Source organism: Dendrobium catenatum, unplaced genomic scaffold, assembly GCF_001605985.2.
Source record: "Dendrobium catenatum unplaced genomic scaffold, ASM160598v2 fragScaff_scaffold_716, whole genome shotgun sequence".
NCBI classification, from domain to species: domain Eukaryota; kingdom Viridiplantae; phylum Streptophyta; class Magnoliopsida; order Asparagales; family Orchidaceae; genus Dendrobium; species Dendrobium catenatum.
This window is the reverse complement of record NW_021319178.1, coordinates 19,003,486-19,016,373: the sequence shown is the minus strand read 5'-3', so window position 1 is coordinate 19,016,373 and position 12,888 is coordinate 19,003,486. Positions and strand designations below refer to the sequence as shown.

General features: G+C 33.6%; 1 protein-coding gene and 1 long non-coding RNA gene across 3 annotated transcripts; one reads left to right on the top strand and one right to left on the bottom strand.

Moving 5' to 3' along the window:
* Positions 1-1,545: 1,545 nt before the first annotated feature.
* LOC110107046 (transcription factor ILR3-like) lies at positions 1,546-10,993 on the bottom strand. Of its 2 annotated transcripts, XM_028696159.1 has the most exons (6): positions 10,673-10,993; positions 7,538-7,600; positions 7,304-7,381; positions 7,020-7,182; positions 3,359-3,671; positions 1,973-2,109 (listed from the first exon to the last, which is right to left on the bottom strand). In XM_028696159.1, the coding sequence occupies exons 1-6, from the start codon at positions 10,825-10,827 to the stop codon at positions 2,105-2,107; spliced, it is 777 nt and encodes a 258-aa protein (XP_028551992.1). In that variant the 5' UTR covers positions 10,828-10,993; the 3' UTR covers positions 1,973-2,104. The 2 variants fall into 2 exon arrangements, with proteins under 2 accessions (XP_020692843.1, XP_028551992.1); XM_020837184.2 differs by lacking the exon at positions 3,359-3,671 and having other exon boundaries at positions 1,546-2,109; positions 10,673-10,992.
* On the top strand, positions 8,783-10,647 carry LOC114579950. Its single transcript, XR_003701207.1, has 2 exons — positions 8,783-9,173; positions 9,503-10,647. It is a non-coding gene; the product is annotated as an uncharacterized LOC114579950 (long non-coding RNA).
* Positions 10,994-12,888: the final 1,895 nt, after the last annotated feature.

The window sequence follows — 12,888 nt, the reverse complement described above, 5'->3', positions numbered from 1 at the left end:
ATGGAATAAACGAAGTCTGCACGCGGGCTTCTCTGCCAGTTAATCACAATCTAGCGGCTAGCAATGTAAACAAACCAAATGATCACAACCGTTACAATATATATATATATATATATCTATTAACTGTATGGGTCGATAATAATTGGGAATATAAAGACTTCCTTGGTCTTCACTCTCGTTTTATCTTCTCTGTATTCCTAGTTTTCTACTCTTATCCTCTACAATCCGTTTCTATACCTCTTTATAGTATCAGACTCTCTTTTCCGAGACTCTGGCTTTCTCCTCAATGGAACAGCCTTCCTCCTCTCTTCAAAACTATCATCTCCCTTAATATGGATGATGGCAATATTCCCTCCTCTCTCAAGTTTCTAATTCCCAACATCAAGCACATAGTCTGCACCCAACTCACAAGTGACAACTACCCAATGTTACAATCTCAATTACTCAAAATATTCAAGGCTGATGGATTCGACAAAATTTCTAGATTGATCCAATGTCACTCCGAATAGAATAACTACCGATTTCACAGACAACTCTCATAACCTTCTCTACAACATTTGAATGATGGTTGATCAAAATATAGTAACAATCCTCTATCACGCCTTACATCTTGAACCTTGACTCTTGCTTAGATACCTGGAAGACTATTGAGTGTCATCTACAATCCACTAACTACTTGCGTGTCATTCAATTGAAAAATGAGCTTCATCATTGCTTCATCACATATCAATGAAAACTCATTTAATGACACTATCTCTATGAAATCATCATCACAATTCCCATCAGGTCATTGGCCGTCATCACAATCAAAGCTAAAACGGTGCATACACATCAATACATAATAATTCTGAGTAACATACAGAACAAATACAAGCATTTGGATCTATCTAGTGCTACCGATCCTCACTGAAACCAGATTTAGCATTGTTGTCTCCATCGCAATGCAAGCCAAGCCAACTGTGAGACTCCTCTAGATAACGACTCCTTTTCCTAGCATCTTCATTGCTGTTGCATAAACCTGAGCTCTCCCGCTTCTAACGCGATTTTCAGATCTTGCTCTCTTGTGGAACAATTATTTTATTCAAAGAAGATTATTAGTTCTTTATTTACGTTTTGAAGTGCAAAACTTGAGCTTTGCATCGAGATATGTTCGATTCTCCAAAGGATGAAAGCACTGCTAAAGGATAGTGCTGGATCAAGAATTAATAAAAATTCTAACATTTATTTTTTTACATTAACTTTGTTGTTTTAGTCATTTAAATATTAATTTCAGGTTCCATTTTCATATTTTACTGCAAAGGCTATTTTGTTTTCAGGCAAGTTTTTGGAACTTGAAAATGCTTTTAAGCATTTATTTGACAGTGATTTTATACTGAACAATAAAAAATGATCAAAATTCACTTCAAAAAAGCATGACTATCTGCAACTTTATCATCTATCTATGTTCCAAGAAAAGAAAACTGCGTATCTCACAACTAATGTCAAGATTTTGTTTCAACAATATAGAAAAATGAGAAGCAGATACTTGTATATTACCAAATATAATAGCTCTCAACCAGCTTTGCATGAATTCTTATTGGGAACACAAAGATATATACATTCATTATTGGTAAATATTCTTTAAACCACAGATATTGTTCAAGCTTCTAGATACTTCGAATTTTTTGTTTGTTGAACATTTAAATATGATTCCTGGGTACTGAGTAAATACTTCATAAACATCCAAAATACATCACCTCCAGTCAAGATTCTGCAATCAAAAGCTTGATTGATAGTACAAAAATTAGTTCTAAAGTTGTTAGCAAAAGAAACATGAAAGGATTCCAAATAGATCCCTTAAGCAACTGGAGGACATGATTCAGCATCCTGTGAGGTATCAACATCAGAAGGATGCATGAACTGCCACATAGGGAACCCAGGATACCCCATAACTGGCATCATTAACTTCTGGCCTGGATTTTTTCCTGGAGCACTAAAGGCAGTAGGAATCAGAGAAGGGTGAGGAATGAAGCTTGGCCTTGGAGCATTCAGAAACTTCGCTTGCTGCTCCAAGCTCTCTTTCTCGGTCTTCAGGCGTTGCTTCTCATCACGCAGCTCGATCTTTTCAGCCTGTAGAAGTGTTTCAACAAATGTTTATGGTCAATACTGCTTCTATTTTTCTCTCAGAACAGGGAGTGGTGTATTTTTTATCAAGCAAAAGGTAACTACATAAATGCAGAATATGTGACAATTTTTCTGATAGTCTGGGAAACCTTAGTTCTTCTTCTTTCAAATAAGCTAAGGAAATGAATCAAATCTACAAAAAAATATCAGCAAATAATGGATAACTAGTGGAGGTAAGAGTGTTTCTACCAAAACAAATTCTTCAACAGCGTCAGTATTAGTAAACCTCTTGATAAAGTTTTGGAAGACATATAAGTACATAGGTGATATTAAAATTGTCACTGGAAAAATAAAGCATTAGTTGCAGTTGGATGTTTATGAAGATGCTCAGGTAGATGAGTAGCTTTATACTTAGAGATGGAATGCAAAATAAGTATATACGAGAGAATTTTCAAATAGCTATAGTGACATAAAATTAGAGAGTCGCCTTAAATAGTTTGGTACTTTGGTCACATAAAACGTCGGTCTTCCGATGACCTTGTTAAGAGAGTTGATGTATTAGACCCATCTTATGTTAAGAAAGGTAGATAAAGATCTAAAAAGACTTGATTAAAAAGTAATAAAAATGATCTTTTTTATTAGATTTAAAAGAGAATTTGAATTTTAATAGGATACAAAAGAAAAAAAGATTTATGTAGTTAACCCCACATTTGATAAAGGCTTGTTGTTGTTGTAACAAATAAGGCAATTTTTCTACGGTTATTCAAATTGCTATCATGCAAATAAAAAAATTAAGAAAGATTTTCCTATGCAGAATTTTGAGAGAATAATCAGTCTTATTTACATTATTCTAATGACAAAAATTGTACAAACTAAATAGAAGAGAGGAGAAAATCTTATTCCTCGAATCAAGAAAACTATTCCCTAATTAGCTATACCAAAAAATGAAAGGAATAACAAATAATTGGTTAACATAATACCTTTTTTTTGAGGAAATGCATAAAGCAATATTATTAAGAGAAAAGAAAGATAAAAGAAGTCTAAGTGAAGTTGGTTCTATCACATTCCTCCTTTAATATATTAAAGAAAAGAAGAGGAATGTGATTGTTATCCAAACTATCCCAAACAAAATCAGTAAAGCTAGCATAGTTAGCACAACAATCGGCTAACTTATTATAACCCCTATTCACAAATTGAATAATGACTTGATTAAAATTTCTAAGAAAAAAGAAATCATCAAAGCTAGCATTATTACCTCCTTGAACTCCTTCCTTGATAGTATTCTGAATGAACTTCAAGACATTATAATTGTCTCCTTCAATAATGATTCCTTTTGCTTCAAACATCCATTCTTGTATTACTTTATTGAAAGAGATTACAGCTTCCACTTCTAAAGTTGAACAATCCCAATGCATACGTTTGAATCCAAAAGCAAATAAAAATCTGCCTTTGCAATCTCTTAAAACTCCTCCAACTCCTGCAGCATAATTTTCTCGAAGAGATGCATCCACATTTAGTTTGATCCATTCGGTTGGAGGGGGATTCCAAGTTGAAGAAAACAGCCTAAGCTGATTAGAATCCCAGTTGACCGTAATGAGATCATAATTGATTGAAGATGACGTGAAAGGTAATGCATTAGCTGCTACAATATTATAGCTATCCTCTTTATCTCCATGAACCAGCTTATTCCTACTTTTCCAAGAATGGAAAATAACGGAACAATATAAGTTCCCCAAGAAGATGTTTGAATTTGATATGCCTGTCAATTCCTTAATGCAGCAGTTCAAATCTTGAAAAATCGGGATATTAAATCACCATTTGTTTATAGTTTTTATAACTTCATTGATAAAATAGCAATTAACTGCAATATGCTCCGCATTTCAACTTTGTTGCATCCACTCGGACAGCCATTATGATTAATGAGTCTTCTATACATTAGAAACTCATTACATGGAATAGCCTTGTGGATCAATCTCCACCAAAAATGTTCAATCCTTGGCCTGAGTTTAAGTTTCTTTAACCATTTCCAATTTGCATTCTCCTCTTCATTGTTGCTTTTTTGTTCAGAGATCAGAGCTGACAAAGATTTCCCAGAATACTTGAATGAAATTTCCACTTCATCTTTAGTAATTCCGGTTTGAATTGGAACAGAGCATATAAGCTCAATCAGTTATGTACTGAAAACCTGCTGCAGATTTGGTACATTCCATCTACCATCTTGTATAAAATACTATAAACTTTTTTGTTCCTCTTGTAGATCAGTCACAAAGGTTGGCCATCTATCAATACATTTATCAAGGATCCACACATCCTTTGGTTAACATAATACCTGAATCACTTATTCTGCTAAACAAAATGAACTAATTTATAACAACTACAGAATAATTGAATTCTATACTCCCCCTCAACCTTGATTGTAAATATCAATTAGGCCTAGCTTGAGATTGAAGTCTTCAAAACTCTTTCTTGATAGAGCTTTAGTAAGAATATCTATAATTTGTTGACCAACTAATGTGTGTAAAAGAGATCACTCCTGATTCCTTTTTCTTTTCAATGAAAGTTGATTCATTTTCATATGTTTTGTTTTTTTTACGGTGAAAGAGATTCTTTACAATGCTGAAAGCAAATTAATTGTCACAATACACCATCATTAGTCTTGTAATAGGTATCCTATGTTCTTCGTGTATTCTTTTTAGCCACACACCTTTACAAATATCATGAGCAATAGCTCAAAAGTATACTTTTACACAACTATAGGCCACCATAGATTTTTTTTTTGCTTCATTAAGACACCATATTTCCCCACATGGGTAAAGTATGAAGTAGTTGATCCACAATCAGTCATAGAACCAATCAAACATGCATCAATAAATACTTCAATCTTGCTTCTAGACGTCTTCTCATATAATAATCCTTTGATTGGTGTTATCTTTTAAGTATCTCAATATTCTAAGCATAGCTTCCATGTGTTTTTTGGTCAAATTATTCATAAATTAACTTGTCACACTGACAAAAAAGTTGATATATAGTCTAGCTTGTGAAAAGTCAATTGATTTTCCGACTAGCTTTTAATATCTCTCTTTATCCATAGGAGTACTATCATTCTTGTTTCCACTTTTGATTGAAGTGTCAATAGTTGTTTCTGTGGGTTTGCACCAAGCACTCCCATTTCTTTGAGAAGATCCAAAACTATTCACTGAGATACAAACTATTTTCCTTACAGAGCCACTTCCATTCCAATAAAATATTTGAGATTACACAGATCTTTGGTCTCAAATTCTTTGACGAAGATTTTCTTCGCTTGGAAGATTTCTACCTCATGTGCCTAGTTAAAATGTACCAATAGCATATACAATAAGTATAATCATCTTCTGCGTAAGTGAATGCTTGGCAAACATAATATGATCCACTTTAAGTTGAGAATAACCAAAGTTTTCTCATGCCTTAGTGACTCCGACAAATCATTTTCCAAAGGACAGTTGGAGCCCATACAAAGATTTCTTAAATTTATAGAGCTCGTTGGCACTAACTTGCGTGAAAAATCCTGAATGAATCTCCATATAGACATCCTTTTTCAAATCCCCATTTAGAGATTCATTCTTCTCATTAATTGATATAATGGACAATTTAAATTTGAGGGAAGTGATACTAATATTGAATTGTATTCAACTTGACCATAATAGCAAATATTTCTTGGTAATTAATTTAATAGGATTGAGTGAAACTTTTTGTTATAAGTTAGGTCTTACATCTATTCAAGCTTCCATCTTCATGTTGTTTAACTGTAAAGATCCACTTGAATCCCAGCAGACTTTTTCCAGTTGACAAATCAAATAATTCCCTCGTCTCAATCTTTTCTAGTGCATGAATCTCTTCACAGAGCTTTTCTCATTCTGGAGTATTGATAGCTTCATGAATAGATTTGAGAATTTGCATTTTATCAAGGTTGGAAATGTATTGAGACTGGGAGATAATCTACTTTATGAAATAAAATTATTGATGGGATAGCTAATGCAGACCTCTTAGACGAAGTGGGAAAATCAAGATTGTTACTGGATAACTCAAAATAAGTGGAATCAGAATTGGTGTGATTGGAGAGTACCAATTGTACTGTTTCTAGTTTGGAGAACGCCCGGCAAAGATAAAATTGTAAGCTTTGGTATCTAATTTGCTTTGATATTGAAGGTAGAAATGTACAGATGTAGAGCACTAAAAGATTTAATGGGGATGGTGAATATTACTCTAGTATTGGGGTATGAACAATATACCTGGCGAGGTGTTTAAAAGTTCAAAACTCAGGAAAGCATTATGCTTATAAGGTATGCAGCTATTAGAACTACTTGCATTCTAGAAATGTTTAGGGACATCGGTGGTAAACATGAGAGAGCAACTTCCAAGAGCTGTATGTTTTTTTTCTCTCAGCTACTCTATTTCAATGAGGTGGGTCAATACTCAACCTGTTAGATAATCATCAAGAATATGTCAAAAAATTCTTTTACATTGTCTGTTTTAAACACTTCTCATTTTTATATGAAATTGTGCCTAAATAAGGCGTTAAAATTGTTAAAGATATGATGTGCTTCTGATTTTTCTTCCATAAGAAACAATCAAGTGACCCTTATGTGATTAAACAATAACAAATTTATGTTATTGAAAGAACTATATTAACCATTTAACTGTCTGTTCCTGTCTCATTAACTTGAGTTTCCGAGCCGGATCGTGACACTTATAATAGAAAATAAAATAAAGTAATTTATAGTAGCTACATAATTGTTGAATTCTACATCATCAATATAAAGAAGCACCGAAATGTAGCACAAAATATAAATATACTATTCTCAAGTTATTATGTCAAAAAAGAAAACAAAAGTAGGTATTCAAGATGCAAATGGAAAAAAAAGGAAAGTAAGGCCAACCTTTAGCTCCTTAATCTTATCTTGGAGGGTTTGATTTAAATCGTTCAGTTTTTGAGCGTCAGCACGCAGCTGGGTTACCATTCGAGTAGCATCACAAAGAATAGCTACTTTGTCAAGTTTTGGCGGTTTACCAGGCTCCAAAATAGAGCCCAACTCGAGGAATCTTGTCGTCAAACAGAGTTGAAAGCATTAAATTATGCCGATGAATAGTAGAAAACAAATTAGAGACATCATCATATTGTAATATTAAATATATTCAAATAAAGCAAAGAGATGTAACACACTTGTCATTCAGTCTATCTCTCCTCATTTTCTCCCTGCAAGCTTTGGATCCAGCTTGACTGGAGGATTCAGATCTAGCTCTGCAACTTGGAGATGCACATTAATTACATATCGTTAAAGGCATGTAAAAAGTGATAATTATGGTAGCCTTCCAATATATATCTATGTTTGTGTGTGCCTACAAATAGGATGGAAGGAGGGGAGTGGGGAGAGAGAGAAAGAGATAGATTAAAGACCGCTTTTGAGATCCTTGTTCCTTGAAGGTCTCAGTTTCCACAAAAGGGTCATTGGCTCCCATACTGCAACAAGTATACAAATTAAAATGTATTCACAAAATAGAAATCGCAAGATGTTTTCAAACTAAAAGGAGAGTATAAACAAAAGAGCAATAACATTCATAGGTAAAGATCTTTTTGAGGTCGGAAACATTAGTAACCAAGTTTATGTAGTTAAAGATCTTGTTGCCCAAAATTTTAACATTTCACAATAAAAGTGGATCGATATGAATGAGAGAACATAATGTAAATCAAACACAACTAGTCAGCAAAAAGATCCATGTCATAAAAGGCACATATAAGATCCCTAAATAGAGATATCGAAAAATGGTGATGAAAGATGTTTCAGCATAGGATGTCGACATGGCAAGAACAAAAGACACTAGAAAAAATGTTGTTGAAGAACAATAGTAGATTTAAAAAATATACAAATCTACCAAGAATAGAGGATGTAGCCAACTTACTTAGTGGTAAATGACAAAGATGAAACAGATGGGTCCCAATCATATGGCAATGTGAAAGCAAACTAGTAGAAATCAAAAGTCCAAAGGCGAGGCATCTACAAAAAAATATCTAGAGAAAATCAAGATGATTCTATAACATAGCTCTAATACATTTTTAGAAAGGAGAGAATTAAAAAGAACTACATCTTTACTCCATTATCTTTATTCTATTAGATATGGTAACAACTCTTTTATTTGCATCTTATATCATCACATAATTGCATGATTATGAATTACTGTCAAACCAATTTTAAGCATAGCAAAGGCCTATAAGCTTTGTCAAAACAACTAGTCTTGAAACCATTTTTAACATAACAAAGGTCTATAAGCTTTGTCAATTCATCTTATACAGTTCTTTTTTATGAATTTTGTTTCAAATTACATATTTTCATGAATTCAACTCCATTTACTTGTCCTCAAGATCTTAAGTTTGCAAATTTCTTAATAATATGTCAGGTGAAGACGCTGCTTTTTGCACACTACCTTCCTCACATTATGCTGGATGATGGAGTTGTTAATGAATGAAGTGATCAATAATTTTGCTGGTACTCTTAAAACAGTATAGGATAAACCTCCATAAGGACTGTTATGGAAATTATTGGGTGGAGATATCAACACCCTCGAGTAGATTGCCTCATCATTTTTCTAAAAAGTCCTCAAAGTAATCCTTTACAATATAAAGGTGCTCATTTATAGTTTTATACCCAAGACTGGCTTTCAACTCTCCTTTCTCTGCGCTACAAGTGTTTTGGACAAGGGAAAGCAAACGAAAACACAAATTTCACATTGTTTTTGAATATACTCAATGGTTCACAAGTATTACCTTACTAAAAGAATATCTTTAACAACTTGAGTCTATGATTGCTTTTGCATATAAACTGTGATTTGGAATCACTAGACCTATCAAGCCATGCTGACCACTAGTGAAGATCGTAAGTTGTATTAAAATCCATAAATGCCTCACGTTAGTGCCCTTGATGCATCTCATTAAGCGCCTTGTGCTTGCTGCGCCATAGTTCAATTCTTACATGGGGCTTTCATATATTAAATGAAATTACTTGTGCCTCATTTCTCTCCATTTGGAAAATTATTAGGTGCGGAGTCCGGACGTAGAGATAAGTCCGGACATCCACTTAAAATGTGACACGTGAAGTGTGTTTTGGTTGAACTTTTTTGTGCGCTTTACCTTCGCTTTAGTTGCACTTTAGTTGAGCTTTGAATGCTCTTTTGTTGCGTTTTTTTACTACGCTTTACCTACGCTTTTGACGCACTTGGCTTAAAGTTTTGCAGACACATTAAATATAAAAAGTAAAAAATAAATTCATTTAAATATCTACATGTCCACTCCACGTGTTAACATTTTATTGGAGTCCGAATGTATCTCTACGTCCGGACTTCGCACCTAATAATTTCTCCATTTCAGGTGAAGTAACCTGCCACAAAGTGGACATGTTAGTGGACAAAAAGAGTTGATGATGAAATGTACCACAAATCCACCTTGCATATTCTTCACAACAGAGAAAGAGAAGTACATGATGCAGTTATCTAGCCGTGCTTGTCACAAGATAATAAGCACCACCAAACACTCTTCTACACCATCTACCACACATTAGAGAACATAGAGAACAAAGGAATCATCACTTTCTAAAACATTCTTTATCAACACTCTCAATTTAACGTTTACATGTTTGGAATCCAACTTAAGCACGAGGAAACAAGATGGCAATTATGGGGTCTTGGACAAACTAAAAAAGGTGCAAACAACATTCCTTTTGAAAGCTGGAGAAATTATCATGTTCGGAGACCAGAAGGCAAGAACCGTTCAGATTTGTTGCGCTTTAACTACATTTTTGCAAAATACTCAGCAGAAGGATAACAAATATGCAATTATAAATGTATATTTGTCGTCCTTTTGCTGAGTATTTGCAAAAGTGACAGTAAATTTTCAATTAGTATGATATTTGATGTGTTTTAGCTGCCCTTTTGATGCGTTTTTGCAAATACTCAGCAAAAGGTAGCAAAAGTGCATTCAGCATTGCATATTTGTTGCCCTTTGTTGAATATTTACAAAAGCGCAGCAAATCCGAACGATTCTCGCCATTCGGTCTCTGCACATAATAATTTCTCTAAAAGCTGGTGCTATCTTACAAACTTCACAGGCAAGCGCAGCTGGGTATTTTAAAAAAAAAAAATCATATAAACTAAACCATCATATCGTGCAAGCATCCTCTCTGAAGGAATCGTGTTTTAAGTCAGAAAAACACGAAGCACATAAAAAAATGAATCAATCTCATAACCAGAACTCCACTTTCCAACTAATACGTTAAAAAAATCACGAATTTCAAATGGCGATGTAAAATACAAACAACCAAATGAACCACAAAGTCATCATTTTACCTTAAATGAACAATAAAAGCAAATAAATCCGATTATAGAAGCAACTGAAGCAGCAACCAAAAGGAAACATGACCGAACATCATCATTAATCAAGAAAAAATTAAACTTTGAAAAACAAAGAACAACAAACAAATAAACCGATTCTTGTACCAAACAAGAACGATCATCTTCGGAAATAATCCAAGCACCATCTCACCTGACATATCCCTCATGGGTTGAGAACGGAGGTCGAACTTTAGATTGATGGTTGAATTCCTGGGGCGCCCAGATGAATCCGTTCGCTGGAGGCGCGGACAAATCGTCTATTAGAGGGCAGTCCAGAAGCCAATTAGGGTTTTCCGGAGAAGCCATCGCTAAGCTTGCAACGGTGCTAAGGTTCCAGCCAAGATTCACGGGCAATTGCCGCCACCACCGCCGCCGTAGAAATTAAAAAACTTATCTTCTCCCGGGTGCGCAGTCAAGATAGCACCTTGAGAGGCGTGGGACACACTCAGCTGCTAATTTTGGTGCGCTATAATAACTTAAATAACAAGTTGGAAGTTTGGTACATCAAGTATTAACTCTCCAATAAGAAAAATTATTATGTGCGGATATCAAATATATCTGGAGATGAATAAGAATGCATTACAACACTTAATATATAGTGCATTGCATGACGTGATATTTTCTCATTCGCCTCCGGATGTGTTCGATGTCCGCACTTAATAACAAGGGCGTATTCAGCATGGGGGCCATGGGGGCACGGCCCCCCACTGACCGCCTAAGTAATACTTAATTAAGATTAATTATGATTTCAAAAAAAATTATGATAATTCTTAAATAAGGAAAAAAAAGCTGTTAATCTTCCGCCATTCCCCGTTCCATGCTCATCTTTCTATTGCTTCTATTTTTTCACTGTCGGTTGTGGTCATCCAGATTCCAAAGTGCGGAGCCTCTCCCTCTCTCCAGAAAAAGAGATTTGTTTAATAGCCTGCATTTATTAGTATTTCATATACAGCTTTACCCCCTTTTTTTGGGAATTAATCATTTTTTTTATCTTGGAAAAAAAAAGAGATATGTTTAATAGTATGTATGGATTCTTATTTTATATAACGCTTTATATGTTTTTTTTTTTTAATTTAAATTGTTTTCGGGAAATATCTATTTTTTTTATATATTTAGGTCATTTAGACACAACGCATACACATAGACTCGAACCCTAGACCACTTAGTTGGAAGTCTAAACTCTCAACTAATAAATCAAAGAGAGCTGTGTGCGGAAATATCTGCTTAAAAAGTGAATCATTATCCTCTCTTATGTTAGAATAAAATCGGTTCCAATAAATAAAAAAGACATTAATGTAGCTATTTGATTTTTTAATTGCCTGTTTAATTTTTTACTTATAAAATATTATTATAAATATTCAAAAGATACGGACTCAAATAAACGCTTCATTAAATAAATGCAATTTGGCTTTCCTTAAATCAATTATTTCTATTTTATAAGCATCATTTAGTTTTTGTTAATGTGAAACTTTTTTTAAAATTAAAAAATGATTCATTTTTTTCGCTCTTGATAAATAATAATACATATAAAACTTGCTCTGATATTGTCAATTGTTACAGTAATTGTAGAATGTCATTTTCTTCAATGAACATTATAAAAAATCGTTTACGCAAGCATATGGGAGACTTCTGGATGAATGATTGTCTACTTATATTGAAAAATATATATTTAATAGTATTAAAAATAAAATGATTGTACAATTATTTAAAAAAATGAAAACTTAGCAAGAGAAATTATTGATAATATATAAGAAGAATTTAAGGATGTAACATTCTTAATTGCAAGTTTTTTTTTTCTTTTATCATATACTATATCTTTATATACTGAGTCTTACAATCTAATTTTTTATTAAAAATCGTCTATTTTGGGACCAAGCCCGAATGAAAAATGTTGAGTTTTGTTTTAAAATTTAATAATTTGTGCCCCCACATAAAAAAAATCTTGGCTCCGCCCCTGCTTAATAATCTCTCCTCCAATCAAACACTAAATACACTAAATCCTATCCCAACTAATTTAATTTAAGATTATCACTCAACTCTCTCAATTAAATAGTTTTACTAGTTATAGCCTTGAATTATGAAAATTCATCATTCACTTAAATGAGAAAAGTTGTAATATAATATGAAATTCAAAATTATAAGTATATAGTCTGTGTGATGATTGAAGAATAGATTGAAATAAGTAGAGGTTAACAATAACTATTAAATGATGACATATGTCAAATAATTGCCAATGTTTTCAAAATCGGACCGTACAGGCCGATTCAACCGCGAACCGGTCTGGCAGGCGGTCCTGAAAGAGTAAGGAACCGGATGATTTAATAACCGGGTAAAAATCGGTTGAACCGGTTAACCGCTGAATCGGGA